Genomic DNA, 27,317 nt, shown 5'->3' with positions numbered 1-27,317 from the left:
GACACATCCTGGTTGCTCCAACATGGGCGAGGCAACCATGGTACACAACTTTTCTAAAACTTTCCGTGGTGCCTCATCAAAGACTACGGCTAACACCCACTCTTCTCACTCAGAGCCATGGAGACATACAGCACCCAGATCCGCAACAACTGAACCTTGCAATCTGGCTCCTGAAATCTTAGAGTTTGGGTACCTAAACTTACCTCCAGACTGTATGAACATTATCAAGGAGGCAAGAAAACCTACTACAAGAGCTTGTTACGCAGCTAAGTGGAAGCGTTTTGTCATTTACTGTAATAACAATGACATAAACCCACTAGATGCTTCAACGCAAAATATAATTTGCTACCTTTTGCACCTACATCGTTGCAATCTAGCTTATTCCTCTATAAGAATACACTTAGCTGCCGTTGCAGCTTATCTTCAAAACAGGCAGCATCTTTTGCTGTTTAGAGTGCCTGCAATTAAAGCATTCATGGAGGGACTCAAACTAATAATCCCCCCCAAAACACCCACCTTCACCTGTCTGGAACCTAAACGTCGTTTTAACCTGACTAATGGGGCCACCATTTGAACTGAAGCATTCATGTGAATTACAGTTCCTAACATGGAAGGTAGCTTTTCTTGTAGCGATTACTTTGCTTAGAAGAGTTAGTGAGCTGCAAGCCCTAACTATTCAAGAGCCATTCATCCAAATAAATGCAAATAGGGTAGTTCTTAGAACAAACCCTAAATTTATGCCAAAAGTGGTATCCCATTTTCATATAAATCAAACAATAGAACTGCCAGTGTTCTTTCCAAATCCACAGTCAGTACCTGAAAGGGCTCTACACACACTAGATGTCAAAAGGGCTCTTCTATACTAAAATGATAGAACTAAGGATTTTAGGAAAACTAAACAGTTGTTTGTTGCCTTTTCACCACAACACAAAGGCAACCCCATTTCAAAATCTGGATCAGCCAGATGGATAGTTAAGTGCATTCAGATATGTTATCTTAAAGCAAAACGCACTTTAACAGTTCCCCCAAGAGCGCATTCCACACGCAAACTAGGGGCATCCATGGCTTTCCTAGGAAACATTCCTCTAGAGGAAATATGTAAAGCAGCCACATGGACCACCATACATACTTTCACAAAACACTATTGTGTTGATGTACATTCCAAACAGCAAGCTGCTGTAGGATCGGCTGTTCTAAAAACTTTATTTCAGACTGCTGCAGCTGGCACAGGTAGCCACCGCTAGGGGGAGAAACTGCTGTACATTCTATGAACAGATATGAATTCAGCAGCCCACATGCCTCGAACGGAATATGCTACTTACGAGTATGCATCTGTTCTTGGCATGTAGGGCTGCTGACATTCATATCGCCCACCATCCTCCCCGGTGCCTGTCGCAGCTGTAGCATTCATTCTTACTCTTACTTTCTTGCATGGACATCTCTTACTGTACCACACTCCATCTCTGCCACAATGGCGAAAAACAATCTGAGGATGAAGAGGATGCCCATGCGCACTGTAGTCCAGGGGAGGAGCCACCTATCTCGTGATACTTCGAAGACTCTTCCAGGACAACAATGTGCAATCATCCGGACCCAACACTAGGCGGCGATCTATGCACAGATATCAATGTCAGCAGCCCTACATGCCAAGAACAGTTGCATACTGGTAAGTAGCATATTCCTTTCCTTTACTAGCCATTCTCTTCGGTCAGTCAACACCAGCTATCTTTTCTTTAAGTACATCAATGCATTCTGTGTTAGAGTGGCAGACTTCTTGCCAGCCATTCCTGAGTACATTCAGCCAACCCTACAAACTCTTATACAAGATGGCAAGGCGCTGTAACGTGTTCTGTATGTTCAGATCTGTACATTTGGATTCCCTCCACCAGCTTTAGTGATGAAAAGAAAACGTTAATGTACATTCCCTTTGATTCTAGGATTTATGGAGCGAAGGCGAACTCCTCCTAGCTCTACCTGTTCAGCAGTTCCCCAGCAACTTCGCCCATTGTGAGGTTTCAAGAGGGATACCAGCAGAGACCGCTCTAAAATGCATCCCTGCAGCAAAAGGCCTCTCAGTCCTTTTGAGGTAGAGGCAGGGGATCAGCCCAACAGAGTCCAGGCCTCTGGGACAATGACTCACATAGACACCTCCCTCTTGCTGCTGCTGTAAAACCACAATGGGTAATCCTCTGCAGCTCAGGATCACCCGAATGAGGCTTGGTGGAGAGGCATCAAATCCAAACAGTGGGTGCTCCAAATTCTGAAACGCAATTACTGGCCTCCCTTCCAGTTTCACCCCCCAGAAATGCCACCCACCCACGCATACTACCTTCCTCAGGACTACTTGACCATACTCTGTGGAGAAATTCAGTCTCTCTTGGCCAAGAAAGCCATAGAGAGGGTGCTGACATCAGAGATCGGGACTAGCTGTTACTCACGTTATTTAATTGTGCCCAAGAAGGACAGAGGCCTTCACCCCAACTCCTATGTTAGACTTCTGAACAATTTCTCTGGAAGGAATAGTTTAAGATGCACACTCTGCCCTAAGCTCTGTCTGCCCCAGATACGGGAAACTGGGTGATGGCATTGGATTTGTAGGGTGCCTATTTTCACATCCCCGTCCCGCAGTCTTAGATTTTTCCTGCGGTTTCAGGTAGGCCACAAGCACTTTCAGTTCCCTGGTCTCCCTTTTGGCCCTAACGGTACTCCTCGGGTGTTCACAAACGTGATGGTGGTGGTTGCAACTCATCTTGGGAGGTATGGAATAATTCTTTTTCCAATTCGACAACTGGTTACTGAAGACGTGCCTGTCTGAAGCAGTCTAAAACCACCTCCAGAGGACTTGTTGACGTTGAGTTTTTCCTTTAACATGCCAAAGTCACACCTGACTCCGTCACAATGGCTTCCTTTCATCATGAATCTATCCTGGATATGGTGCTTTTCTGTGCTGTTCCTCTGCTTGATCGAGTCCAGGACATTCGGGCTATGATGCCAATGTCTCAGCCCTTAACTGGGCGTCGATGAGAGAAGCTCTGAGGCTTTTTGGCCTCCTGTGTTCTTATGGATTGCACCACGTGGTACTTGTGGGCTCTGGAGTGGGAAATGACGTTCCAGTGGGCTCAGAGCCAAGGGAAGCTGTCAGATTCCATCTGTGTGTTAGAGGAGACTGCAAAAGACTTGCAGTTATGGATGCTTGACGGCAATTGGAACGGTGGCAGACTCCTCACCATACCCCACCGGGAGTTAATGGTTGTGACGAATGCGCCGCTGCTGTGTTGGGGAGGTAATCTGGGAGTGGTGGAGATCAGGGACTCTGGTCTCTGGCAGAAATTCACCTCTACATCATCCTGCTCGATTTGGAAGTGATTCACTTGGCATTGAAGGCATTCCTTTCGTCAAGCAAACAATTCCCTTTGGGACACCTTACTGTTAGACCGTACGTTCTCAGACACACATGAATAGAAACAACAACATAAACGTGATACTATACTAGCGAGGCAGAATGTACAAACGAACAAAATTATGAGAAAATACTAGACAGTTTATTCATATTACAATACATCATAAAATAATTTAAAACAGGGACAGACAGTTAAAATAAGGAAACAATTAGATTCCTATTGGTAAAAAGGAGGTCACAGACAGAAACTTAATTCAGCAGAGCGTCAGAATTATCTTCAGTTAATATAGAGCATAATCCTCCTTTCTTTTTTGCATCGAAGCGTTTCGGCGGACCTTCTAATAAATGATGTATTGTAATATGAATAAACTGTCTAGTATTTTCTCATAATTTTGTTTGTCTGTACATTCTGCCTCGCTAGTATAGAATCACGTTAATGTTGTTGTTTCTATTCATGTGTGTCTGAGAACGTACGGTCTAACAGTAAGGTGTCCCAAAGGGAATTTTTTGCTTGACGAAAGTCTATTGTGGTACTCCATCCCTTTGGTTGTGGGGTCTCTCTCTCTTTTATTAGAGATATTGAAGGTATTCCTCCTTTCCCATGAAAGGGGTATGGGTACAGGTTCTCTCAAAGAACATGACCGCCTTGTGGTACAGCAACAAACAAGGGGCTTGGTGTTGTGGGTCCTGTACCAGGAGGCACTATGTCTCTGGAAGTGATAGAATACGCAGCGCTTCTTCCTGATCGCTTAACACATGGCATGATCTTTAAATACCAGGGAGGATGCCATTGCCTAGTGGATCACAAATTGTAGTTTTACTCTGAGGTGGTACAGGGCCAGCAGTGGGGAGAACTGATGCTTGATCTATTTGCACCTGCACAGAACGCAGTGTCCAGGCTTTTGCACTATGGAGTTCCAAGGACTTTTGCCCTTAGGGACGCCTTTCAGCTCGACTGGGGTCTCGGACGCCTGTATGTCTTTCTGCTCCTTCTCCTCACCAGAGTGCTGAAAATGATCAAGAAGGATCTGACACAAGTTGTTCTAGTGGCTTCAGACTGGGTGAGTATAGTGTGACACCTGGAATTCTGGCAATGAGCATCTGCCCCCCGCTTTGACTGCCCCTTCGTACGACCGCCTGTCACAATAGCAATGACAGGTCCTGCACCCCAAGTTGCACAACCTGCACCCTCATACGTGGATATTGAACCACTACAGTTGATGGCTTTCAGATTGCTTCCTGAAGTGGTTCAAGTAATTCTGGCAACCAGGTGTCCTTCCACCAAAACTTTTTTGCTAGAAGTTAGGGGAATTTTATTGTCTGGTGTTCTTTCTGTGACATTCAGCCTTTTACATCAGTGGCAGCTGGTGACTTTTGAAAGTGGTGCGGCGTAAAAGATAGAGCCTAGTTTTAAGTTGCAAGCTAGTAAGTCAGACTGACATAAGGATGGTTCGAGGGTGTTTTCCCCGTGGAAATTTTGAAAGTAAGAGTGGAAAATGGTTCATTCTAAAGCAAATTTGAATAATGAATTTAATGAGAAAGCAATAAAGTTTATGAAGCAAATTGAATACGGGGCCTGAAATATGTAAACACATGAAAAATTGCCTCGTATTAATATGTTGAACTTGCTACTGTAGTGTGCAAATGTACATTGCAACAAATAAGGTTTTTAATTATCTTACCAGCACACACGGTTGCCTCTGCACTGCAACTGGTTAATAAAACTGAAACATCTTCTTGCCACATTATCTGCTAATCTCACAAGAAGAATGGTCGTTACAAAATGAAAATGTACATTATGTTCTCCCAACCTCTCCATGATTCTATTTCTCTGTGCCTTTCTCTAATATTGTCTGTCTCTTCCTATATTTTACACCTTCTGGGTCATGCTGTTTTCTCTCTCCCTATCCTTTTCTCATCCTGACTCATCATGTGGCATTCGCTTGCCCCCACACTCTGACGTCCTGGGCCAAGAATTGAAGAAAGAGCATTACTCTTTGACGTAAAATGGGAGAAAGAGATACCGATCTAGTGACTGCTATGCAGAATGTGAAAACTTTAGGTTAATCCCGGATTACGCTTGTGACCAAAATTGTGTGAACCTACGCAAATATTTTATTTCACCAACTCTGATTTTTCTTTATCATCATATACAAACATTCCTTCAAATATGTGAATTCAGGATGTGCACTGTACAAAAACCTATTTCTATTGCCCTTAAAAAAAAAAAGAACTAATGGGCATCACATTTTGAATTTAAGATAGACTTATGGCTCTGATTGCAAACTGCGGACACCAAATCTGGATATCTGTGGGAACAACTTTGCCTTTCATCATTCAAAAGTGGATAAACCAATGTATACCCATCCGTGTTCAGTAGTAATTACTAACGTTCTAGGACTATGAAGGGTCACCATGAGGGACAGTAAGAGCGTTATATGCTCTAAAAGAAACACACTACACACATAAAACCTAAAAAAAGAGGACAGGCCATATCCAAATTAGTAAAACCATTATAAGCATATTATCGGCCCTAGGAAGATGAACGTCGAGGGCCGCCTGTCCTCGTTACCGCTACCAGTCGTTCCGCATGTTGTAAATCTGATCCCTACTGTACCTTTCAATAATCTGATTACTTTGTTACTTACTTCACCTATACCTAATTTCGATTAGTGTACCTATTTTCTGTGCAAAACGCTGTGCTCTGAGCAATGGGTTTCAATAGCTCTATATAAAACCAATACAATGAATACAAAACAACTAAGTCTGAAAAACAAATATGTAAACATGCATTTTTTATAAATTCTGCATGTGATTTAATGTGCTTTACATTGAAAAACTTGTGTTTCATTCAGCTGTGATTTATTTGTGATTTTTCATATTTAAGGAACACTTGTTGAAAAGGTGCTTTATAGGTCTCGGCTAGAAGCGCTCGAAGCACGTTCTCGCCGAGAACTATAATCGTCGGCTCAGCCGACAACGAGTGGAGACAAGAGCTGGCCACCCGCACCATTAAGAAGCATGGCAGAGTCTGATTCCGACGCGTGCCTTGGGATTGGGTCGCACGCGTGAGAGCTTACGACGCGCAGCTTGTCTTTCCTTGCCCTCTCTCTCACCTCGCTCCTCCACCCCACTCTCTCTGCTGAACCCCTTCCCCCTCCCTTCCAAATATTCACGAGACTCCCAAAGCTTGCAAGATCTCTGCCTTGTTTGATAGGCAGTTAGTGGGAAGCGGATGTTGCTCCCAGACGTGAAAGAGCGAAATGATTTTCTACAGAACACGCAGCAAGGCAAACCTTGTTTGCCGAGTGACCGGACAGTTACGTATTTACTGCCACCAGTGCGACTGACTTCGGAGTCTGCTGACAGCTGCGTGACACTCAAATGTGACCAGCATCTGGCAGTGAAAACACGCTGCCCTGGGCATTGCGCAAGATGGAGGCTCCGCTGAGGTGCTTCTCATGTGATGCACCTCTTCACAACAGACGCAACGTTTTCCGCTCTTAATTGCCAGTGTGAAAAGAGCCCCGGTTCGAGAGTGAGCTCTCTCGCTCTGACTTGGTGTCTGTGCAGTGGATAAACAGGAGACTGCTCGCGCCGGTGTGAATATTTTCCTACTTCAGTCTCCGCATTTCCACAGTGACTTCCCGCCACTGTCTCAGAAGAGACTCCGAACCGAATTGTAGCGTCCCCCCTCTGATTCTCTTTTAGTGCATTGGAATCTCACTGCCCAGTTCTTACAGAAATAGTGACTGTCCATTTTGGCACATATTTATTGTGGGCTTTTAGCCAACCTTCTTCATATGTTCTTGTGGCAATCACATTTTCCTCCCGCCCAAACAGCGTTCAGCAAGGGCAGTGGGTCAGCCCACTTCTGCTATTGGCTAACGTCCGAGTAGAGTGATGGCATTCTGTTCTTTCACAAAGATCACATCCACACACAAAGCAGTTCCTTTCAGTTCTGCTGAATACTACGGTCACGTGTGCTTTTTTGAGACTAAAACCAAAGTTTTTACTTTCAGTCAATTTTTTTTAAAGCTAGAATTACCAGGGCCAGGCAACTTCCTCAGGAACAACGTTTTGACAAAAAAACACGACAAAACTAGTATTGATAAAGCCAAAAAGCAGCCAATGCCAGACCTACAGGCTTTGTCAATGCGTGTCCTGCTTGCTGTATTGAGCGGTCCTGGTCAAATTAGGTAATTCCTCTGTGTGTCATTTCCCTTACCTACGTTTGCAGGGCTATATGAATATTTTGAAAAGGAGTGTAGGGTGCAAGACTCAAGGAATGGAAAGAAAGTTCTCTCTTTCTCCCTCGTCTTTCATACCGGAGCCCGACATCACGTGATCCGCTGTTTGGTCTCTTCCTGTCCGTGACACTGACACTATCAGCAGGGGCGTGAGCTAGATAGACAGGGTATGGGGTGGAGGGATTGAAGCTTAGAACGGGGCTAGACACTGGGGAGCGCGTAATGCCCTGAGCAGTGGGTCTGTGGAATGGCGTGAATGGAGGGGGAGCCCAGGACGGCTTTCAAGTTGTGCTAAGTTTAGGGAGATTGGCAGGGGGCCTACCCTTAGCTCCCATGGATTGGCCATTAGAGGTAGCCCCAGGCCCTGTACCCACACTGATGTTGTCCCTCCTGTCTCCTGGGCCGATTTACGGCTCACAGGCTGACCTCCGTCCCGGCCTGGCCGGGCAGGCAGACAGGCCAGTTCATCATGCCAGGTGGCCTGATGGCTCCCCCTAGTCAGCGGGTGAGTACCCCTTGAGAGAGCAGGGCTAAGCCCAGACATCTCTCCTCTTGGGATGGTCTGTAAACATCCGTGGTGGTGATGTCTTGCAGATGCTATCTGACCAACTCCAGCGGACACGTCAAACCACATCCCAGGCCCGGGCTCCCCAGTGCTGCCGCTCATGGGCACTCCCCCCCCCCCCCCCCCCCCCCCTCATGAACAAGGGGACAGCAGAAGGTTTCTTGAGCAGGGCTGAGACAGTATGTACCTTTGTATCCATTAATGCAACCCTTTTTTCCCCCAACGACCGTCCCCAAAGGGCATAAAAAGTGCAATAACAGATCAGCGGCTAGCCACGATTGTCGCGATCCACAAGCCGGACAGGCCCCAGACGGACTGTGCCTCATACCGGCCAATCTCACTCATCAACGCGGAGCCTAAGATCCTTGCCAAACTGCTGGCATTGCGACTCACTCCTCACCTGGCGACATTAGTGCACCCGGACCAATCTGGCTTCATGCCACATCGGAGCACGGCCCTTAACCTCCGGCGGCTGCATGCAGTTATGACACGCACCCCTTATCTCAAAGACCCTGCTGTCATTCTCTCCCTGGGCGCCACTATGGCGTTCGACACAGTCGAATGGCCTTACTTATTTGCAGTGCCCCAACATATGGGATTTGGTCCCAAATTTTGCGCTTGGGTTCGTGTAATGACCGGATTTTCTGCTTAGATGGAATCCGCCCCTAGGGGCCCCTCTAACCCAGCCAAAACGTAACCACATCCCTCCTCAGGACCATCTATCCAGGCACCTGGGTACCTACCTGAGGATGGGGAACTCGCAATATACAAGCTCATATTATCAGAAACACCACTAAATCTATAGGGATACTAAGAATACTCACTGATTACTAAGGATATCCATGCCCTACACCACACTCATACCTTATAGTCTCGCGGCCACCCAGACCCAGACTAATCTACCCTGGGGCAGATATGACACACAATCTGGCGTGTCTACACACATGGGTCTGCAGCCCCAGTGCTCTCATTTTCCAAACGGTCTACAATCTGGCAGACCTCCACGCTGGTAATCCCCCCCAACGCTCTCATTTACACACGGTCCGCAATCTGGCAGACCTCCACGTTGGTAATCCCCCCCCAACGCTCTCATTAACGCCACTTACCAATGACGACCACTTTCCTATGGACACCTATGGTTTTCTCTCTATATGTTGGGAAGTCTCTCTCACTATTCACTAAGGGCTTGCTACTACAATATTAGGAGTTAGCCAATTACTAATATGTGCCTTCTGCTCCTGGCATCAAAGGTCCCCTCGCTTCTTATTGGCTTGATCACTCCTTACCTGATCGGGATTTCACATCCGTTCATGCAAACAATGCCAAACGCTAAAAGGTCAGTGTAACGGGGTGTACAGACGGGGTCATCAGGATATCGGTACGGGACTACCCATCAACGGGGGAACGAACCAGGGGAGGTCCGACTTAACCTTTGTCCCCTCCCCTCCCCTCTCTATGTCTCACCCACAGGAACCGGCAACAACGTGGACCGAGTCGGACACTATGGACTGGCCCTTTAACTGCGAGGAGAATACTGAGTGGGAGGAGTCAGCCTGGCAGCCCTGCCCATCAAAAGGAGAACCAGAAGCCTCGCAGGTGTGCTTGTTCACCTGGAGGACGGAAGGCGAAAGAGGAAGGAGGACGGAGATTCGGAAGGAGGAAGGATTCGGAAGGAGGAAGATCGAGGAGCAGAAGGAGAGAGCGTGAGACGACTCGGAAGACCTTAAGCCTCGAGGAGCGGGAGAGGAGGTGGAGAGTCGGACGACAGGAGACGAAAAGCGAGCAGAGTCGGCGCCTGCCCAGGACGGAGGAAAGCCAGGAGGCCACCGTTTCCACGAGCCGCCCAGCCACTCACCCAGGGGAGGTGCGTGGCTCCTCCAGGTACGTGATCGGTTCAGGGGCTGGGTAGGAGGGCAGCGTACTGTAGGTACAACCCCGAGGGACGTTTAGTTTAACGGGAAGCGGAAATCACCCTCACTGCCGTTCACGCGTTAAACTGAGCACCGGGAGTCCCCTCACTTACCCCCCCCTATTTGCACCGTGCACGAAGTTGTACATCACCTGACACTTCTGTCTTTCTATCTTTCCCTCGGACTGGGTGATCGCTGGAGAGCCACTCCAACAGTCGGGACGGACTCGGAGGAGGAGGAGCCGCCTGTCCGAAGACCGGAAGGGACCAGGAAGAAGGAAAAGACCGTACACAGACGTCGGAGCAGAAGCCGGTCCCCACGAAAATACCCTGCCCGTAAAAGCTGTACGGATCAACTGTTTGCCACATTAAAACCTAATCTACCAAGAGCACGCCTATTGCCTATCTCTCCTGCGCCGCCACCCGCTAACATTGTAACAGTCAGTTACCACGATTGAACAAGAATACAAGGCACATGTCAGTTCACTAAGAACTGGGGTTATCTTTTAATCACAACAATATAGATACATACACAGATCTGTATTATAATAGACACATCCACATGTAACTGACAAAGACTATAAATAGAACACACCGCTGCAAGGAAAAGGATTAGCAATACAAAAGCCTAGGGAATAAAGACAAGATTAAGATGTAAGTGTAAAGTAAACTAATATGACAGAGCTGATATCACCTGATTAGTGTGAAGTCTTGTTCTAGCTGTCATCTGGGTTCCGCTCTCGTCTGCGTCTTGGCTCATCTCAGGCTCTCCCTCTCTCCTGCACTCTTGGATACACCTCTGCGCTGATCACTTTGCACTGGATTTCTCTCCCCCACGGACTCTCTCCACCTTCCAACTTCAATCTAATAGTTTCGGCCGTTCTGATACTGTTCATTCCACTAGCTTGTTCACTCTGTTTCAAGGTTTCTGTGCCAATGTCCAATTAACTCCAGCTGCTCCCACAGGTTAATCCAACCTCTACTTCAGTCTCTTCTAAAAGGCATTACTTCAGACTCCAGCTATTCACAACTCCTCCTGATAAGCAACTGCTTCTGACTGCTTCCTTCAGTTCCAGCTCACTGACTGTCTGTTTGTCTTCTCTCTGTTCCAAGCATTTTCTGTCTCTTCTCCTCCTGCAGTTCCACTCCTCCAACTCTACCAACACTCTCTGCTTCTCCAATTCAACTCAGCTCTCTCTAGCTTGAACTCTCTCTCTCCTACTCCAACAGCTCCTCACTCTTCTACCACTCCAGCTCGACTCTCTGACTCCGCCTCTGCACTTCACTGATATAGAATGCTGTTTCCTCATGGAAAGTTCCAGCCATCAGCCTGCCGCCCATCAGATCCCTGCACCACTCCGCGCCAAGGACACACACCCAGCCGGCCGGCCTTTTGTTGTGTCTTCCACACAGAGAATAATACAGCCTACTGATAAGGGCTGGCCCAGACCGGTTCTCTCCAAGTGAACAACAGCTTTAACTATAAACTTTACATTTACCCTGAAAGCCTCTCCGCTTCATCAACATGGAGTCTGTCTAGTTCTGGGCCTATACGCCTGAGAAAGATGAAATACCCCTTAGCTCTGTCAGAGTACCTACATAAACCATACCAGTGTGTAATATAAAGTCAGGACTACAGGATCCAACCTCTACTATAAGCAAGTATGTCAAAGCCAATAGGCAATAGACAGATTAGAGTCAAGAATAAGGGATATATCATCATATTAAGCAGCTATCCTCTTCTAGGTCTGGAAAAAGGGCTTAAAAGGGCCAACATAAGCTAGGAATACATATCCTAGATGTGAGAAAGATTAAAGTCTATACTACTGACCACTAGGGCCAAAAACCCTGTCAACACAGTTCGTTTGCTATACACTAAGCCACTATCACATGTTGTCGCAAACGGACACATCTCACGCGACTTCCCACTTGGCCGAGGCACTAGACAAGGGTGCTCACTTTCTCCGTTGCTGTTCGCGCTGATCCTGGAACCGCTGGCGATCTGGAATAGATGGGAACCCTCCATCAAGGGGCTCCGGTGGACTGACGTATGGGAGGATCGTATATCCCTATATGCAGGCGATATCCTTCTTTATCTCACCTCCCCGAGAGAACCTATTCTTGAATTACTGAATGTGTGTGAAAAGTTTGGCAGAGTATCGGGTTATAAGATCAACTGGACTAAATCCATCTTGTTTATCATTTCTGGCCCGCCGCCTATTCTGCCATTGACCTGCCCCCTAAGGGCTACTACAGCTGCATTCAGATATCTAGGTATCTTCATAACGTCAGACCCCGACGAATTCTACAGTCTAAATCTCAGCCCCCATTTGGAGCGTTTCAAACGTGATGTAAAGGTGTGACAGACTCTCCCTCTCACGCTTCTAAGAAAGGCAGCACTCTATAAAATGATGGCTCTCCTCCGCTTCCTTTACGTTCTCGAAAATACCCCCTCCTTGGTCCCGGCACGGTATTTCAAAACTATAGCATCGACAGTATCCCACCTGCTGTGGGGTGGAGGGACGCCCCGGATTGCACAAGACAATTTGACTAGAAGTTGGTACGATGGGGGAATTGCACTTCCGAATATAGAACTCTACTACTGGGCGGCACATCTGAAGCAGATTACTTTTTGGTTACATGCCCCGCAAACTGAACCAACATACCTTGCTGACAAACACTCTCTGGATGGTAGGGGACTGCTGGGTAATTTATACAGCCCCCGCCCACCCTCAGACTTGATAGGCTCAACGCTACACTCCGTGCAGCTTTGGTACCGGGCCAACAGGCGACTAAAATGCTTTAAGACCATCACCCAAATGACACCACTATGGGACTCTAGTAGGTTGGGCCTCCTCCGAAATAGTAAGGGGTTCCAGGCCTGGGATAACATTGGTATTTTGGTGGTGGGAGACTTATGGAAGAAGGATAGGGTGGTAGACTTTACCCATCTGCAAACACACTATGAAATGTCACAGACGGAGAGATTTAGATACCTACAAGTTAAACATGCGTTACAATCTGCTATACCAGCTGGCACCATCCTGGAGGAATCCACTCCTCTCGAGGATAGACTCTTGACCCAACACATGCAGAACAGAGCCACTTCCCTCACATACAGGTAGCTCGTTAATAACCTCCCGGACGTTACCACCACACTGAAACAAAACAGGTCTGAGGAGGTAGGCCCACTTGACGACTCTGAATGGCAGGAGGCTCTCGCCTCTCCCCGTGAAGCGGCGATCCCCTCTAGATTGAAACTGGTGCAACTCAAAATAGTACACCGCACGTATTACACCAGACCACTCCTACACAAGATAGGAAGAGCTATGCATAAGTTCTGCCTACGTGGTTGCGGGGAAGAAGGGAAATTTTTCCACACCATTTCGGAATGTAGGTCCATATCAACGTACTGGACGGCAGTGATGCGTACGATTTCTCAAACAATAGGCATCTCCTTGCTGCCGGAGCCTCGGCGATGCTTACTAAATGTGTGGGAACCAAATGACCTAAACCACCAACAGCTGGACTGGGTGATGTTGGGCATGCTGATAGCAAAACGTAATATCGCCAGGCTGTGGGGCTCTGCAGTGTCACCGACATTACATCAGTGGTATAAAGATATGGATGGGGCAATGGTAGCGGAGAAGGCTGTGTATATTCATCGTGGCTGCCCAAGCAAATGGGGTAAGATATGGGGTGAGTGGAACACGTACAGGGGGAATATCTGCGAACTACCGAGCACTTCTGGGGATGATGAGGAACTTGACTAAAGGTATCTACTTGGGAGTATAATTGATGAAGTGCTGTGTTCACAAGGTCATGTTTTATACCTGTGACTTCGAACTGAATGTAATTGCGAGAGACCCGCCATAATGTTTCAATATCTGATGCAATAATCCTATACAGACTTTTCCTAATTGCTGTATTGTTTCAAAAGTAAAAAAAACAATAAAAAAAAGGGCAATAACAACGTTCTTCTGAGAAATGTTTTTATGCTTTGCTGACAGTGACGTCGCTATCAATGGTACAGCGAATGCAGTGACACCGGGGCCCAGGGTTGTTAAGGGCCCACTGGGGAGAGGATGTGGCCTAACAAGCTAGGGCGGTGGAGCTCAAATCTGGGGAACCGTGTTCGAGCCTCGACAATAACGCTCATCATCCTGTGATTCTGGACATATCATTCAATCTCCCCGTGCCTAACAAAAACAAGCACGCTTCTTAGTGCGCTGCACCTCTTGTTTAGTTCTGTCAGAAAGCTGCTTCACAAATGCGTTATCACGGATAATAGCACAGATCTCAGAAGATTTTAGTGAGGGAGAGATATTTTGATTTAAGCACCATCTAGACTGGCCTGGAAATGTGTGCAGTGCAGGGCAAGTGCACACGGAAAGTGACTTAAAAAGGCACCAGACCCATCATTTAGGCTTTGCCTTATAGTAGCTCATATTGGGTCTTCAGTTCCTAATACCATGTGCCCCTCAAGACAAGTAAAAGGCAATCAACTATTACTATTGACAGGCTTTTGTTTTTTGCAGTTTTATATAGCGTGAACTCTACCTGAATGTATTGTCGCTTAATATGAACAGCAGTTACATTACAGAACAACACATTCATTTTTGTAGCCAAGGGAATATTAAGTAATTTGCCCAGACCACACAATCTTGATCCAGCGCATAAAAAGTGTGACAGGCAGGCCTCCTCTCTGGGATTAAAACTCAAAATGAGGGAAAAGCCCCCCACCACCTGCCAAAGGCGAATCAAATCTGACCTGCAGACAAAACTCCTCCGAGTCCTTACTGATACTCAATCAGGTGTGGTTGCAGCCGCAGCACTGGAACACTTATGAGGTACTGCGCCCTCCCCTGCCCTGAAACACCCTGGGCAATTCATGAACCTCAATCCACGCACCAGAGTTAACTCTATCGTCTGTGTGAAGTGCAGCCCATACCGCTTCTGCCAGTAAAACTGGAGCTGTATAACCCCAGGGCCTGTCTCTCTCCCTTCCTGAGGATCTGACAGCAAGGCTCATGAATGTGCTATGTGTTAGCAGTGCACGCTGAATTAACAAGCGCTAAATGGCAAGAATAGTGTGCTGAACACACAAAGTGGATTACAAGAAGGTGGTTTATTGGGATGTCTTGTGCCAAGAGAGGTGCAGGGGTCCATCTAAACTTTCCTGTAGTATAGGCACATCTGAAAGAAACTAGTTAGTTATAGATTCCTTACCTTAGAATTACCCCCAGGCTTCAGATTGGATCTGGAAAGTTTTTTGTCAGCAGTACCTCTGTGCGTCGGAATGTGGCGTTGGTCAGCTCCGCGTTTGCCGTTGGCGTTGTGTCGCTGGGATGACGCCGCAGCAGCTACTTAAACGCAGCCCTCGTGCGTTGATGTTACTTCTTTATTTTTCCGCGCCAGCCAGCGCTGATCCGGGAAGAGCGGTACCTCCAGTCACTTTCTGAATGATTTTATTTCTTGACTTTTGTCGACTTCTTCTTTTTTTTTTTTTTTTTTTTTTTTTAGTCCATTGACTACTGATGCACGAGGGATGCCCGGCTTCAAAGCATGTGGTTCCTGTAACTGACTAATGTTGAGGACGGATCCGCACTGCGTGTGCCTCTTTTGCCTGGAGCGCAACCATGACCCCAAGGAGACTCACCTGGATGTGACGAACTAGGTTTTGGGGAGACGTTCAACTGTCCTTAATGGCTTTGAACAGCTGGAGGCTATTTGGAGTAAAGGCTGATTTCTCACTAGAAAGATTCAAGGATAGTTCACCATAGCATGATCCTTTGGGCTATTGATGCCAGCTAAGCAGTTTCTCCAGTAGTAAAGGAAATTCAGAGACCATTCCAGGGAGATGATTTATAAACTGCATTACTCCCAACCTGTATTACTGCAACCAACTAAGTTCTTTTGAGCCCAGGGATGTGGAACCCTTAGAAACCATTCAATCCAGCAGGTACAGTAATCCTCTAGTGCTTCCTTTTCTGCTGCTGTGGCTACCAGGCCGCTTTAGTTGGCTCTCTCCGGCACATTCCTGTCCAGTTGGAGGCAGAGAATACAGCATTTTCCCCCCTTCTGGCGAATAATCACATTGGACAGAGAGGTCTAACAGATTATTCAAAGAGGCTATGTCCTGCTCATCCTTTTCTCCACTCTCCACCTTCCTCCCATACGAGAGAGTTTCGGAGGAATTTTCAGTAATTCTGTAGCAGGAAGTCAACTTTTGGTTGTCCTAAGGTGTCACTGAATGCATGAAATACTCCGAGAGATGATAAGGGTGCTACTTCAATTCCTCCTTGTTCTGAAAAAGGATGGAGACCTTAGGCCTGTTTTAGTCCTCCACCCGCTGGACGCCTTCTGAGGAAGGACTGGTTCAGAACCCAGGATACTGGATGGCATGTTTGGACTTGCAGGATGGATATTTCCATACACCGGTCCTGCAGTCCACCAGGTGTTGCCTGCTTTTCAGGGTACGCCTGGAACACTTTCATACTACCTTGTTCCCCTTCAACCATATCTTTGTCCCTTCAGCATTTAAAAAAATCTTCAGACGTTGTGGGGTCATTTATTCTGATACCTTGATGACTGCCTGCTAAAGACAGGCTTGCTGCAGTCAGTTGTCGACCACGTCCAGACGACTGCTGGTATCATTGGGTTTTACCATCAACAAGCCGGAATCCCACCTCAACTCAACATATATGCTTCCATTCACTGGAGCAATTCTGGACGCTTTCAGAGCCTTTCCTCTGTAGCCAGTCAAGGATGTTCAAGAAATGGACCAGATGTTTAGGGATACTCCTGGGTCTCGTTGAGGATGCCTGAGGTTTCTAGGTCTGCTGGTCTCATCCACCCTTCTCATCCTGAATACCAGGTGGCATATGCGGGTCCTGCAGTGGAACCTCAGAGCCCAGTGAGGTCAGCATCATGAATGCCTCTCGGACTTCATCCAGATCTTGCAGGAGATGGCTCAGGATATTTTGTGGTGGCAGACAAGCTCCAACCAAAGAGTGAATTGGCATAACTCAAAATACCCACCGCGTCAGGGAAGGGCTGGGTATTCTTTTCTAATTTAATTTGTTTAGGAAAGTTTACCTTCAAATATGAGAGTATTACTGTGATCAATTGCTGTCTAAGAGATGGTTCAATTGGCACCATAGTGGTTGTCATATGCTAATAAGTATTCAGCCTATGCCTTAAACATATTTTTCCAATATTTGTATTTCCCACTAAGGCTAGTGCACTGTCAAAATCCACAGCACAGTTTGGTGGTTAAAGTGAAAGTACACCCTGTTTATCTCACCAGGAGAGACATTGCTTCCGTCCTTGGATTCATGCATGTGTCCAACACACCACCGAACATTTTTAAACATGCAATGGAATAAACATGCTGTACTTCTTGCCATCCCGAACGCATCCACCCCTGGTGTAATTCACCAAAGTGCACCACCTGCACAAGTTAGCACATTGCAGTACAGTAAAAAATAATTAAAACATGCGTTGCAACATCACTGAAGCAAGACTCCAGAAGCGGTTGTATTTGTCTGAATTTTCCCTTCTGCTCCTTTTCCCTTTTAAAAATGTTTTTTTAACCATATTTTATTGGCATTTACAGTGTCGACATACACCTGCATTCGGAGGGTCAAATCTAGCGTCCAGCGTACATAATGTGCCATTGACATTCTCTGGTGTATTTTCATCAACATTCCCGCAAAAACAAAACTAACCCCCCGCCCCCTCCCCTCTTGAGTTGCGCTTTGGTAAACAGGTGGTGTTGTCTAGATGCTACCGGGTTCTTGTGCCCGAGACTCCCAGAGACCGTGCATTACAATTCTATACCTGACTGTTTTAGGCTGATTGTCCCTCTTGTCTATCTTCTGGTTCTGGCTCTGCCACCCTAGGAGTGCCCACCCCACTAATGTTGGCCTGCTCATTCGCCACCATTTCACATACTGAGCTTTCCCAGGCTCAGGCCCTCTCCATCTTGCCTAAACCCCGGCTGCCTCTCTGAGTAGCAATCTGCCTTCTGCTCCCACCCACCTCTCGAGCTCTTTTTTCCATGTGGTGATCCGCGGCCCTCCCGGCACTTTCCTGTCACTTTATTTATGGCTGTATGGGGAAACCACCCAAAGAGGAAGTTCTTTGGGGTTTGTGGAAGCTCTTTGTCAGCAAGGTCGCCCATCACCTGCCGCACTCCCCCTCCCACCCCCCCAAAGGCTTGCAATAGTGGGCAGTTCCAGAACATATGGAGTATGTGCGCTTCTCTTTCCACGCATCTCGGTCAAGCCGCCGATTCCACACCAAAATGCCTCCTAATGCGGGCCGGTATTAGATATGCTCTGTGCAGCACGTAGTAGTTAATTAATTTAAATTGTGCATTTCTAGACTCTTTCGGTGTACGTTCTAGGATTTTATCCCACTCTCTCTCTCTGGTATCTGTTTACCCAGGTCTTCTTCCCACTGTAATCGCAAGCGTTCTAACGGCTTTTGCATATTCCTCCGTATTCCCTTATAGAGGCAGGCCACCGTCTTAATTCTTCCTGCTTACAGCACAACATACCTGCATCCCGCCAGTGCTCGCCGCTCCACACCCCCACCCTTCTAATTCATCCTAATCCTGCTAGTTAGGGCCCCATGCTTCAGGAAGTGACCCCCGGGTAAGTTATACGCAATTTGCAGGTCTTCAAATGGAAGCCGCGTGGAGTCACGGTATAGGTCTCCCATCTCTCTTAGTCCTGCCTCAACCAAGTCCTCCAGTCCTGCCCACCCTGTGGAAGATGATTCAGAAAAGGGGGTGGTGATGAACAGAGTGTCTGAATTAAGCAGACCACTCTTACCCAGTCCAAAGATCAGGGCTTGATCCATCACCGTTATTTAGCTCACTGCACCATCCCAGCTCAGAACCTGGCTATATGCAAATCAGTCTGTCCCTGGCCCAGTGCATCATGGGAACAGGGCAGACTAAACTACCAAGCCAATTCTTCACCAGAAAGGAAACCAGCTTCCGGGGACCGGTTTCTGGCATTTCAGCCGTCGTCGGCCCGGCTTGCTTGAATCCTGATGGTGCAGTGAGCAAGGGACTCATGTCTGAGTATACCCTGCCACACCTATAGTGGCCAAAAACGATTCAGAAAAGGGGGTGGTGATGAACAGAGTGTCTGAATTAAGCAGACCACTCTTACCCAGTCCAAAGATCAGGGCTTGATCCATCACCGTTATTTAGCTCACTGCACCATCCCAGCTCAGAACCTGGCTATATGCAAATCAGTCTGTCCCTGGCCCAGTGCATCATGGGAACAGGGCAGACTAAACTACCAAGCCAATTCTTCACCAGAAAGGAAACAAGCTTCCGGGGACCGGTTTCTGGCATTTCAGCCGTCGTCGGCCCGGCTTGCTTGAATCCTGATGGTGCAGTGAGCAAGGGACTCATGTCTGAGTATACCCTGCCACACCTATAGTGGCCAAAAACGATTCAGAAAAGGGGGTGGTGCTGAACAGAGTGTCTGAATTAAGCAGACCCCTCTTACCCAGTCCAAAGATCAGGGCTTGATCCATCACCTTTATTTAGCTCACAGCCGAAGACGGCTGAAATGCCAGAAACCGGTCCCCGGTAGCTTGTTTCCTTCCCAGTATAAGAATTGGCTTGGTAGTTTGGTCTGCCCTGTTCCCATGATGCACTGGGCCAGGGTCAGACTAATTTGCATATAGCCAAGTTCTGAGCTGGGATGGTGCAGTGAGCTAAAAAACGGTAATGGATCAAGCCCTGATCTTTGGACTGGGTAAGAGTGGTCTGCTTAATTCAGACACTCTGTTCATCACCACCCCCTTTTCTGAATCACCCTGCGGAAGATAGCGTAGCATTGTGACTGGTATGTCGGGGGAATAGGGAGTTGCAGCGCCCACCTTCCTCAAGTATCTGGCCCAGCAGGCACCACCTCCCTGGTTGAGGTTGTGTCCTCGGACGTAGTCCGACGCACTCGCAGAAGGATTTTCACCGAAGTCTCAGTGTCTGGTGCAGTTGGGCAATGTTCCCTGTCCGGGTTACGATCCGCTGCCAACCATTGGATCAGCCAGTATAGTTGTGCAGCTAAATAGTAACTCGAAGTCAGGCACTGCTAGCCCACCCTCCGGTGTGGGGCGGTGCAATGAGGCCAACGCCACTCTCCTTCTTCCTGCACCCAAAAATAAATGATGTGACCATTGAGTCAAGCTCTATGAACATCGCTCGCGGGATCCGCACCAGGAGAGTCCCGAAGTAGTATAGTAGGCGTGGTAATGTTACCATTTTCAGGACTGCTGCCCTCCCAACCATGGACGGCGGAAGCGTGCCCCAGAAGTCCATCGCTATTTTCGCTGACCTCACCGCCTTACCCACATTGTTTTCCAATAAGTCTATCGCTCCATGATATATTTTAACTCCAAGGTACTGTAGGCAGTTAGGTTCCCACCTGTAGTGTTCCTAAACAAGCAGCGGGAGGGATAGGGGTCTGGGGGGAACAATCCGGAGCCATTGGGTATAAGCTGGATTATTGCCAATTGACCTGAAGGCCAGATACAGTACCAAATCGGGCCAGCATGTTGCACGCTCTGCGCAGTTCGCCCGCCGTGTAACGTAAAAATATCCGGAGGTCATCTGCATACAATGCAATAAAATGCTGCCCCGTTATCATCTCCATAGCTCCTTTTCTCATGTAATGCTTTTGTGTATTTTTTGTTTTCCGTTGTTACATGTAAAGGAGATATTAAACTATATTTGCTATATTCTTAACATACATGTATTTGCTCTATGGTATGTTTTAAACTATCAGTATAGATGTATTTTATTTGTTTGCAACAGATGGGAGTTTGAGGATTCTGAGGAAGATCCGGTGACCAGCATTCCCTATCAGCTACAGAGATTGTTTGTCTTACTGCAGACTAGCAAGAAAAGAGCTATAGAAACCACAGATGTTACTCGCAGCTTTGGTTGGGATAGTAGTGAAGGTAATATTTAGTCCAACAGTGTTGCTTTCTTTGTATACGCTTCCTCTTTTATTATCTCTGTGACACAGATTTTCTTATTTATTTACACCATGCAATCTTTATAGTGAGTTATTACACTTCAGAAGATAACATTTCACTTTGAGGTAAGATACAACAGTTGTCAAAAATGAGTTTGCTTCCCTAGGGACAGAAGGAAGGACCAAATACAATGCCACCATAGTTTTGTTACAGTTTGAGGCATATCTTTCTTTCTCCCTATACTCTTTAGAACTTGATTTAATTTCCCCTTTTGAGGTGCCCAAACAGGTAAGAGGATCTGTAAATAGGGTCTCTTAGCCCAGCTTAATCAGTGTAAGCTTTACATAATGCAACCAGGGAGCCTGAAGAGCGTAGACAAGGGATAAGCAATCTCTGATAATGTTTTGAGTGAGTGCCACTGCATCTCTGGTCCAGATTAAGTGCCAGAGTAGGACCAGAGCTATAAAAACCAGAACAGATATAAATGGGACATGTAGCCTTTGATTCATGATGTAATTTGTCCAACCTTTCTGGAGAGAAAATAGCTTTTCAAAGAAACTATCTTCTTTCTGTTGTAATAGCTCTTTTTTAGATATGCCCCAAATCCCTGCTCCATATGTGGCTGAAGCAAAAGCTTTGGCGCCATAAATGTTTTTGATTGGTTCCAGTGGATTTATGCCCAGTTTTTTTATGAATGAACGTATGGTCATGGTGTTTTTTTCTAGTGCGTTACATCTGTTCTTAATCCTATTTGTCCAAGTCCCTTCGCTATTAAAAAGTACCCCCAAATACAAAAAAAGACTTAGTTATTTCATTTTTCCGTGTAGCTATAAAAAATGATGGTAATATTTTTGGCTGTTTCTCTGCTATAAGGACAAATGTTTTTGATTCATTAACTTGTAGATCTAGTGCTGCCATATATATCTGAAAGAGACACGTTAGTGATAGATTCCTTACCTTAGAATATCCCCAGGCGTCAGACTGGATCCGGAAAGTTTTGCGTAGCAGTACCCTTGCGTGTCGGCAGGCGTCGTCTGCGGCTCCGCGTCCGTCGTCGGCGTCGTGGGCGCCGTGATGACGTCGTCTGAGTACTTAGACGCCGCCTCCGCGTGCTGACGTCAGTTCTTCTTTTTTCCGCGCCAGCCAGCGCAGATCTGGAAAGAGCAGTTCCCTAGTCATTTTTTGACTAACTTTTTGGATCTTTTGATCTATTTCGAAGTCTTCACGACTCCGACGGTGCCGTTAGGGATGCCCGGCTTCAAGCATTGCGACGAGTGCGACCGCCTCATGTCGGTTACGGATCCGCACCGCCTGTGCCTGACGTGTTTGGGCGTCGACCATGACGACGAGGCCTGCTCCGACTGTCGGGCCCTCTCGAGGAAGGCCAGGCGGGAGCGGTCCCGCAGGCGACTCGAGATCCGCCAGTCGGCCCCGCGCCGTGTGAGGTCCCGGTCCCGGTCCCACATCTCCGGGTCCAAGTCGTCAGGTAAGAAGCATAAGAAGTCGAAGAGACATCATCGCTCTTCCGACTCCCCCCCCGACGCTCGCGCGATGCGGCCGGGGGTTCGGGTGACACCGCCCACGCAGCTCCTCGGGAGTCGCGGGCGCCGCGTTCGGCTCCATACCCCCCGGTCCCTGGGCTGAACGCGACGCCGGAGGAGATAGAGCGCTTCCTCATGGCCATGAGGTCCCTTTCTCCTCCGACGGGTTCCGCGTCGCCTTCGGGCCCAGCGAACCCGTCTGGGGGCCCTAGTGGGTCGGGTGCTGCGACCCCGACGCCGTCTATTGCTTCGGCCTCGACGCCGCCGGCGTCTTTGGCGCCGGTGCCGCAGGGCCACACAATCCCGACGCCGCCGCTGCCCTCGGGCTCGGCGCCGCAGGGTACAGCGGTCCCGGCGTCGTCGGTGCCTTTGGGCCCGATGCCGCAGGGCGCCGTTCGGCCCTCGTCGGGCGCTGGATCGTCCCCGGTGGACCTTACGACCCCCCCGGGGTCGGTCCGTGTGGTGTCCCCACCGGCGTCCGCCTCGGCCGACGCCGTCCCCGATGCCTCCTCTCTATCGGTTCCGGCGTCGGGACGGCGCCTGTCGGCGCCGATCTCGACGCCGTTCGGGGGGTTCCATCCCTATGAACCGTCCTCATTCACTTACGACCCTGAGTCTCAGGAGATGGGGGAAGAGGAGGATTGGGAGGGGTCTGAGGACCCTCTGACAAGGGAATGTCAGTCTACCATGGACTGGACAGGAGACCTTGGGGAGGCCAGTGGCCTGGACACCTCTCCAGACACTGGATTCGTCTCTCTTCCTACCGTGGCTTCGGAGGAGGGCGCGACATATGGTGTGGTGTTGATGAGGGCTGCTAAGACATTGGGCCATGAGCTCCCCGTCGCAGCCGTGAGGAATAACCTCCTCACTGAGGTCCTTAAGCCGTAGTCATGCTCCGTGGAGCCTCTGCTGCCGTTTAATGAGGCCTTGTCGGACGTTCTTTTGGGCACTTGGTCCAGGCCCGCTACAGGTTCGCCTGTAGATAGGAACGTGGCCAGACGCCACCGCCCGGCTCCGGGTGACCCATGTTTCCTGTCCACCCACCCCACCCCGAGAGTCTGGTTATCCAGGCCTCTAACTCCCAGACCGCCTTCCCGTCGGCTCCCCCTGATCGGGAATCCAAGAGGTACGAGGCCTTTGGCAAAAAGGTGTTCTCGTCCCTTAGCTTAGGACTGCGGTCTTCCAACACCGCATGCCTCTTGGGCCGTTACACCCATTCTATATAAAAACGGGGCCGGAATTGCTGCCAGAGTGTCCGTTGGAGGTACGGGCCAAACTCGGCCAAGTCCTAGTGGAGGGCCGGGACGCAGCGAAGTATTCGATCAGGTGCGGACTGGATACAACTGACTCGCTGGGCAGAGCGATGGCTACGACGGTGGCGATTCGACGCCACGCCTGGCTGAGATCCGCCAACTTCTCGGCTGATGTCCAGACTACACTCATGGACATGCCGTTCGATGGCCGTCGCCTCTTTGGCGACAAGGCAGACCACGCGCTTGAGCGCTTTAAGGACTCCGGGGCTACGGCCAAGTCCATGGGCCTGTCGGCCCCGCGCCAGCAAATGGGTGCCTTTCGCTCCTTTCGTGGCCAAGGAAGGGGCGTCCCCACACGTGCCGCCAGCCACTCGCCGCAAACTGTCGTCCAGCGCGGTGGCGGCCGTGGTAACCGTCGCGGAGGCGGTCGGGGAAATAAGCGGAGCCAGTCCACACCTGCCCCCGCAGCATCCGCCTCCAAACCCTCCTAGTCCGTGCTTTTCGGCCCATGTGACGCCAGTGGGAGGCAGGGTTCGCCATCACCACTCTCACTGGCGCACTGTCACTTCGGACAGGTGGGTGCTGCAGATCGTCCGAAGGGGCTACTCCCTCCCCTTCGAGGCGACCCCTCAAGCCATGCCACCGCAACACCACCGCGTATCGGGGGATCACTTGCGGCTCCTGCAGGAGGAAGTTTCGGCCCTCATGGCCAAGGGGGCCATCGAGCGCGTTCCTGGGCCAGAAGTAGGACGTGGTTGCTACTCCCACTACTTCCTGGTACCCAAGAAGGGCAAAGGGGCCTACGCCCTATCTTAGATCTGAGGAACGGCTTCCTCCGGAAGGAGAAGTTCAAACTGCTGACACTGGCTCAGGTCTTGGCTGCCCTAGACCCGGGAGACTGGATGGTAGCGTTGGACTTGCAGGACGCATATTTCCACATCCCCGTCCTGCCAGCCCACCGGCGTTACCTGCGGTTCACGGTAGGCCTCGAGCACTTTTAGTTTACCGTGCTCCCCTTTGGCCTTACCAGCGCCCCACGGGTGTTCACGAAAGTGATGGCGGTGGTCGCAGCTCATCTGCGCAGGTTAGGGGTCTCAGTCTTCCCCTACCTCGATGACTGGTTGTTGAAGGCGGGCTCGTCCCAGGCAGTCGTCAGCCACCTCCAGACTACGGCGGATCTCCTGCACCGGCTGGGGTTTTCCATCAATGTGCCGAAGTCACACCTGTGCCCCTCTCAGAAGCTCCTCTTCATCGGAGCGGTTCTCGACTCGGCGCAGTTTCGGGTTTACCCGCCCGAGCAGCGGGTCCGGGATATACAGGCTCTGATTCCGGTCTTTCGGCCGTTATCCCGGGTTTCGGTCAGGTTGACGCTGCGGCTTCTGGGGCTGATGGCCTCCTGCATCCTTCTGGTGCATCACGCACGGTGGCGGATGCGGGCTCTGCAGTGGGACCTGAAGTTTCAGTGGGCCCAGCACCAGGGCGACCTGTCCAGCCATGTCCTGATCTCGGAGGGCACTGCGAGACAGCTGCAATGGTGGCTCACGGACCGCGATTGGGTCAACGGCAGATCCCTCTCCCTTCCCCAACCTGAGCACGTAGTTGTGACGGACGCGTCCCTCCAGGGCTGAGGAGGCCACTTGGGAGAGGCAGAGATCAGAGGACTCTGGTCTCCGGCGGAGTCCCGGCTCCATATCAACCTGTTGGAGCTGCGGGCGATTCGTCTGGCACTGAAGGCATTCCTCCCGTCTGTCCGAGGGAGCGCAGTGCAAGTGTTCACCGACAACACTACCGCCATGTGGTACTGCAACAAACAGGGCGGAGTGGGGTCGAGGACCCTTTGCCAGGAGGCTCTGCGTCTCTGGCAGTGGCTGGAACATCAGGGCGTGACTCTGGTGGTTCAACACCTGGCCGGTTCTCTGAACGCCAGGGCGGACGAACTCAGCCGTCGGTGCTCGATGGATCACGAATGGCGTCTGAACTCGGACGTGGCGCAAGGCCTCTTTCGGCAATGGGGAGAGCCTTGGTTAGATCTATTCGCCACCGAAGAGAACGCGCAATGTCATCAGTTCTGCGCGTTGGAATTTCCAAGGCGGCACTCGCTCGGAGACGCTTTTCGTCGCGAGTGGAGCTGCGGTCTGTTGTACGCCTTTCCGCCTATATCTCTTCTGCCCAGAGTGCTGAAGAAGATAAAGCGCGACCGGGCACAAGTCATCCTTGTGGCTCCGGACTGGGCTCGAAGGTACTGGTATCCGGAGCTACTCAGCATGTCAGTCGATCCCCCGATTCGTCTGCCTCTTCAGGAGGACCTTCTGTCGCAGCAGCAGGGGACGGTCCTCCACCCGAACCTGTCCAGTCTCCACCTCCATGCTTGGAGATTGAGCGGCGACAGTTGAGGCCATTTGACTTGCCTCCTGAAGTTTGCAACATCATTCTGGCAGCCAGGCGTCCCTCCACAAAGACGGTATACGCCTGCAGGTGGAACAGATTTGTGGCATGGTGCACAGCAAAGGCTGTGGATCCCCTCAATGCCCCTCTCTCTGAGGTTCTTCTCTTCCTTCTTTCTCTTGCCCAGCAGGGCTCTGCTCTGGGCACTCTCAAGGGCTATCTTTCGGCTCTTTCAGCCTTTCTGAGGCTGCCTGACCAACCTTCTTTGTTCAAGTCCCCTATTGTTAACAGATTCCTGAAAGGCATCACTCATACCTTTCCTCCTGTTCCCTTTGTGATGCCTCAGTGGGACTTGAACCTGGTTCTCACCTTTCTGATGTGCGCTCCCTTTGAGCCACTTCATAACTGTCCGCTTCGCCTTCTTTCTTTGAAGACTGCCTTCCTGGTAGCCATCACCTCTGCCAGGAGAGTGAGTGAGCTCCAGGCCCTCTCTTGTAAGCCTCCTTTCCTGTCAGTCCATCCGGACAAGGTTGTTTTAAGGACTAGGCCCTCTTTCTTGCCAAAGGTGGTCACGGCCTTTCACATTGGGCAGTCCATCACATTGCCCACCTTCTTTCCGCCTCCGCACCCCTCGAGAGAGGAGGAGAGGCTCCACCGCCTGGACCCAAAACGTGCGCTCTCGTTCTATCTGGATCGCACACGCCAGTTCCGGGTGGATGATCAACTCTTTGTTGGGTACGCGGGCGCTAAGAAAGGGAAAGCGGTGCACAAGAGGACCATCTCCCGATGGATTATCATGTGCATTCAGGCGTGTTACTCCTTGGCTAAGAAGGAACCACCTGTTGGGCTGCGGGCTCATTTAAGCGCCGGGACACTCCTTTGGAGTAGCCGTTGCGCTATAAAAGTCCCTTTTAACATAACATAACATTCCACTCGAGCCACGGCCACTACAACTGCCTTGGGCCGAGGTGTGCCCTTGCAGGACATTTGCCAGGCAGCTACGTGGGCCT

General features: G+C 49.5%; 1 protein-coding gene across 4 annotated transcripts in view; it reads left to right on the top strand.

Annotated features, from left to right (window-relative positions):
* Positions 1–27,317, top strand: part of USP47 (ubiquitin specific peptidase 47) — a 1,494,847-nt gene that overhangs the window by 169,568 nt on the left and 1,297,962 nt on the right. For all 4 annotated transcript variants that reach the window (XM_086955947.1, XM_086955945.1, XM_086955948.1 and 1 more), the window contains one exon: positions 20,965–21,110. In XM_086955947.1, the coding sequence (XP_086812073.1) occupies positions 20,965–21,110 (146 nt within the window). The remainder of the gene's footprint in view (positions 1–20,964; positions 21,111–27,317) is intronic.

This window comes from Lissotriton vulgaris, chromosome 2_1, assembly GCF_964263255.1.
Source record: "Lissotriton vulgaris chromosome 2_1, aLisVul1.2, whole genome shotgun sequence".
NCBI lineage: Eukaryota > Metazoa > Chordata > Amphibia > Caudata > Salamandridae > Lissotriton > Lissotriton vulgaris.
This window is presented reverse-complemented; position numbering and strand designations above follow the sequence as displayed.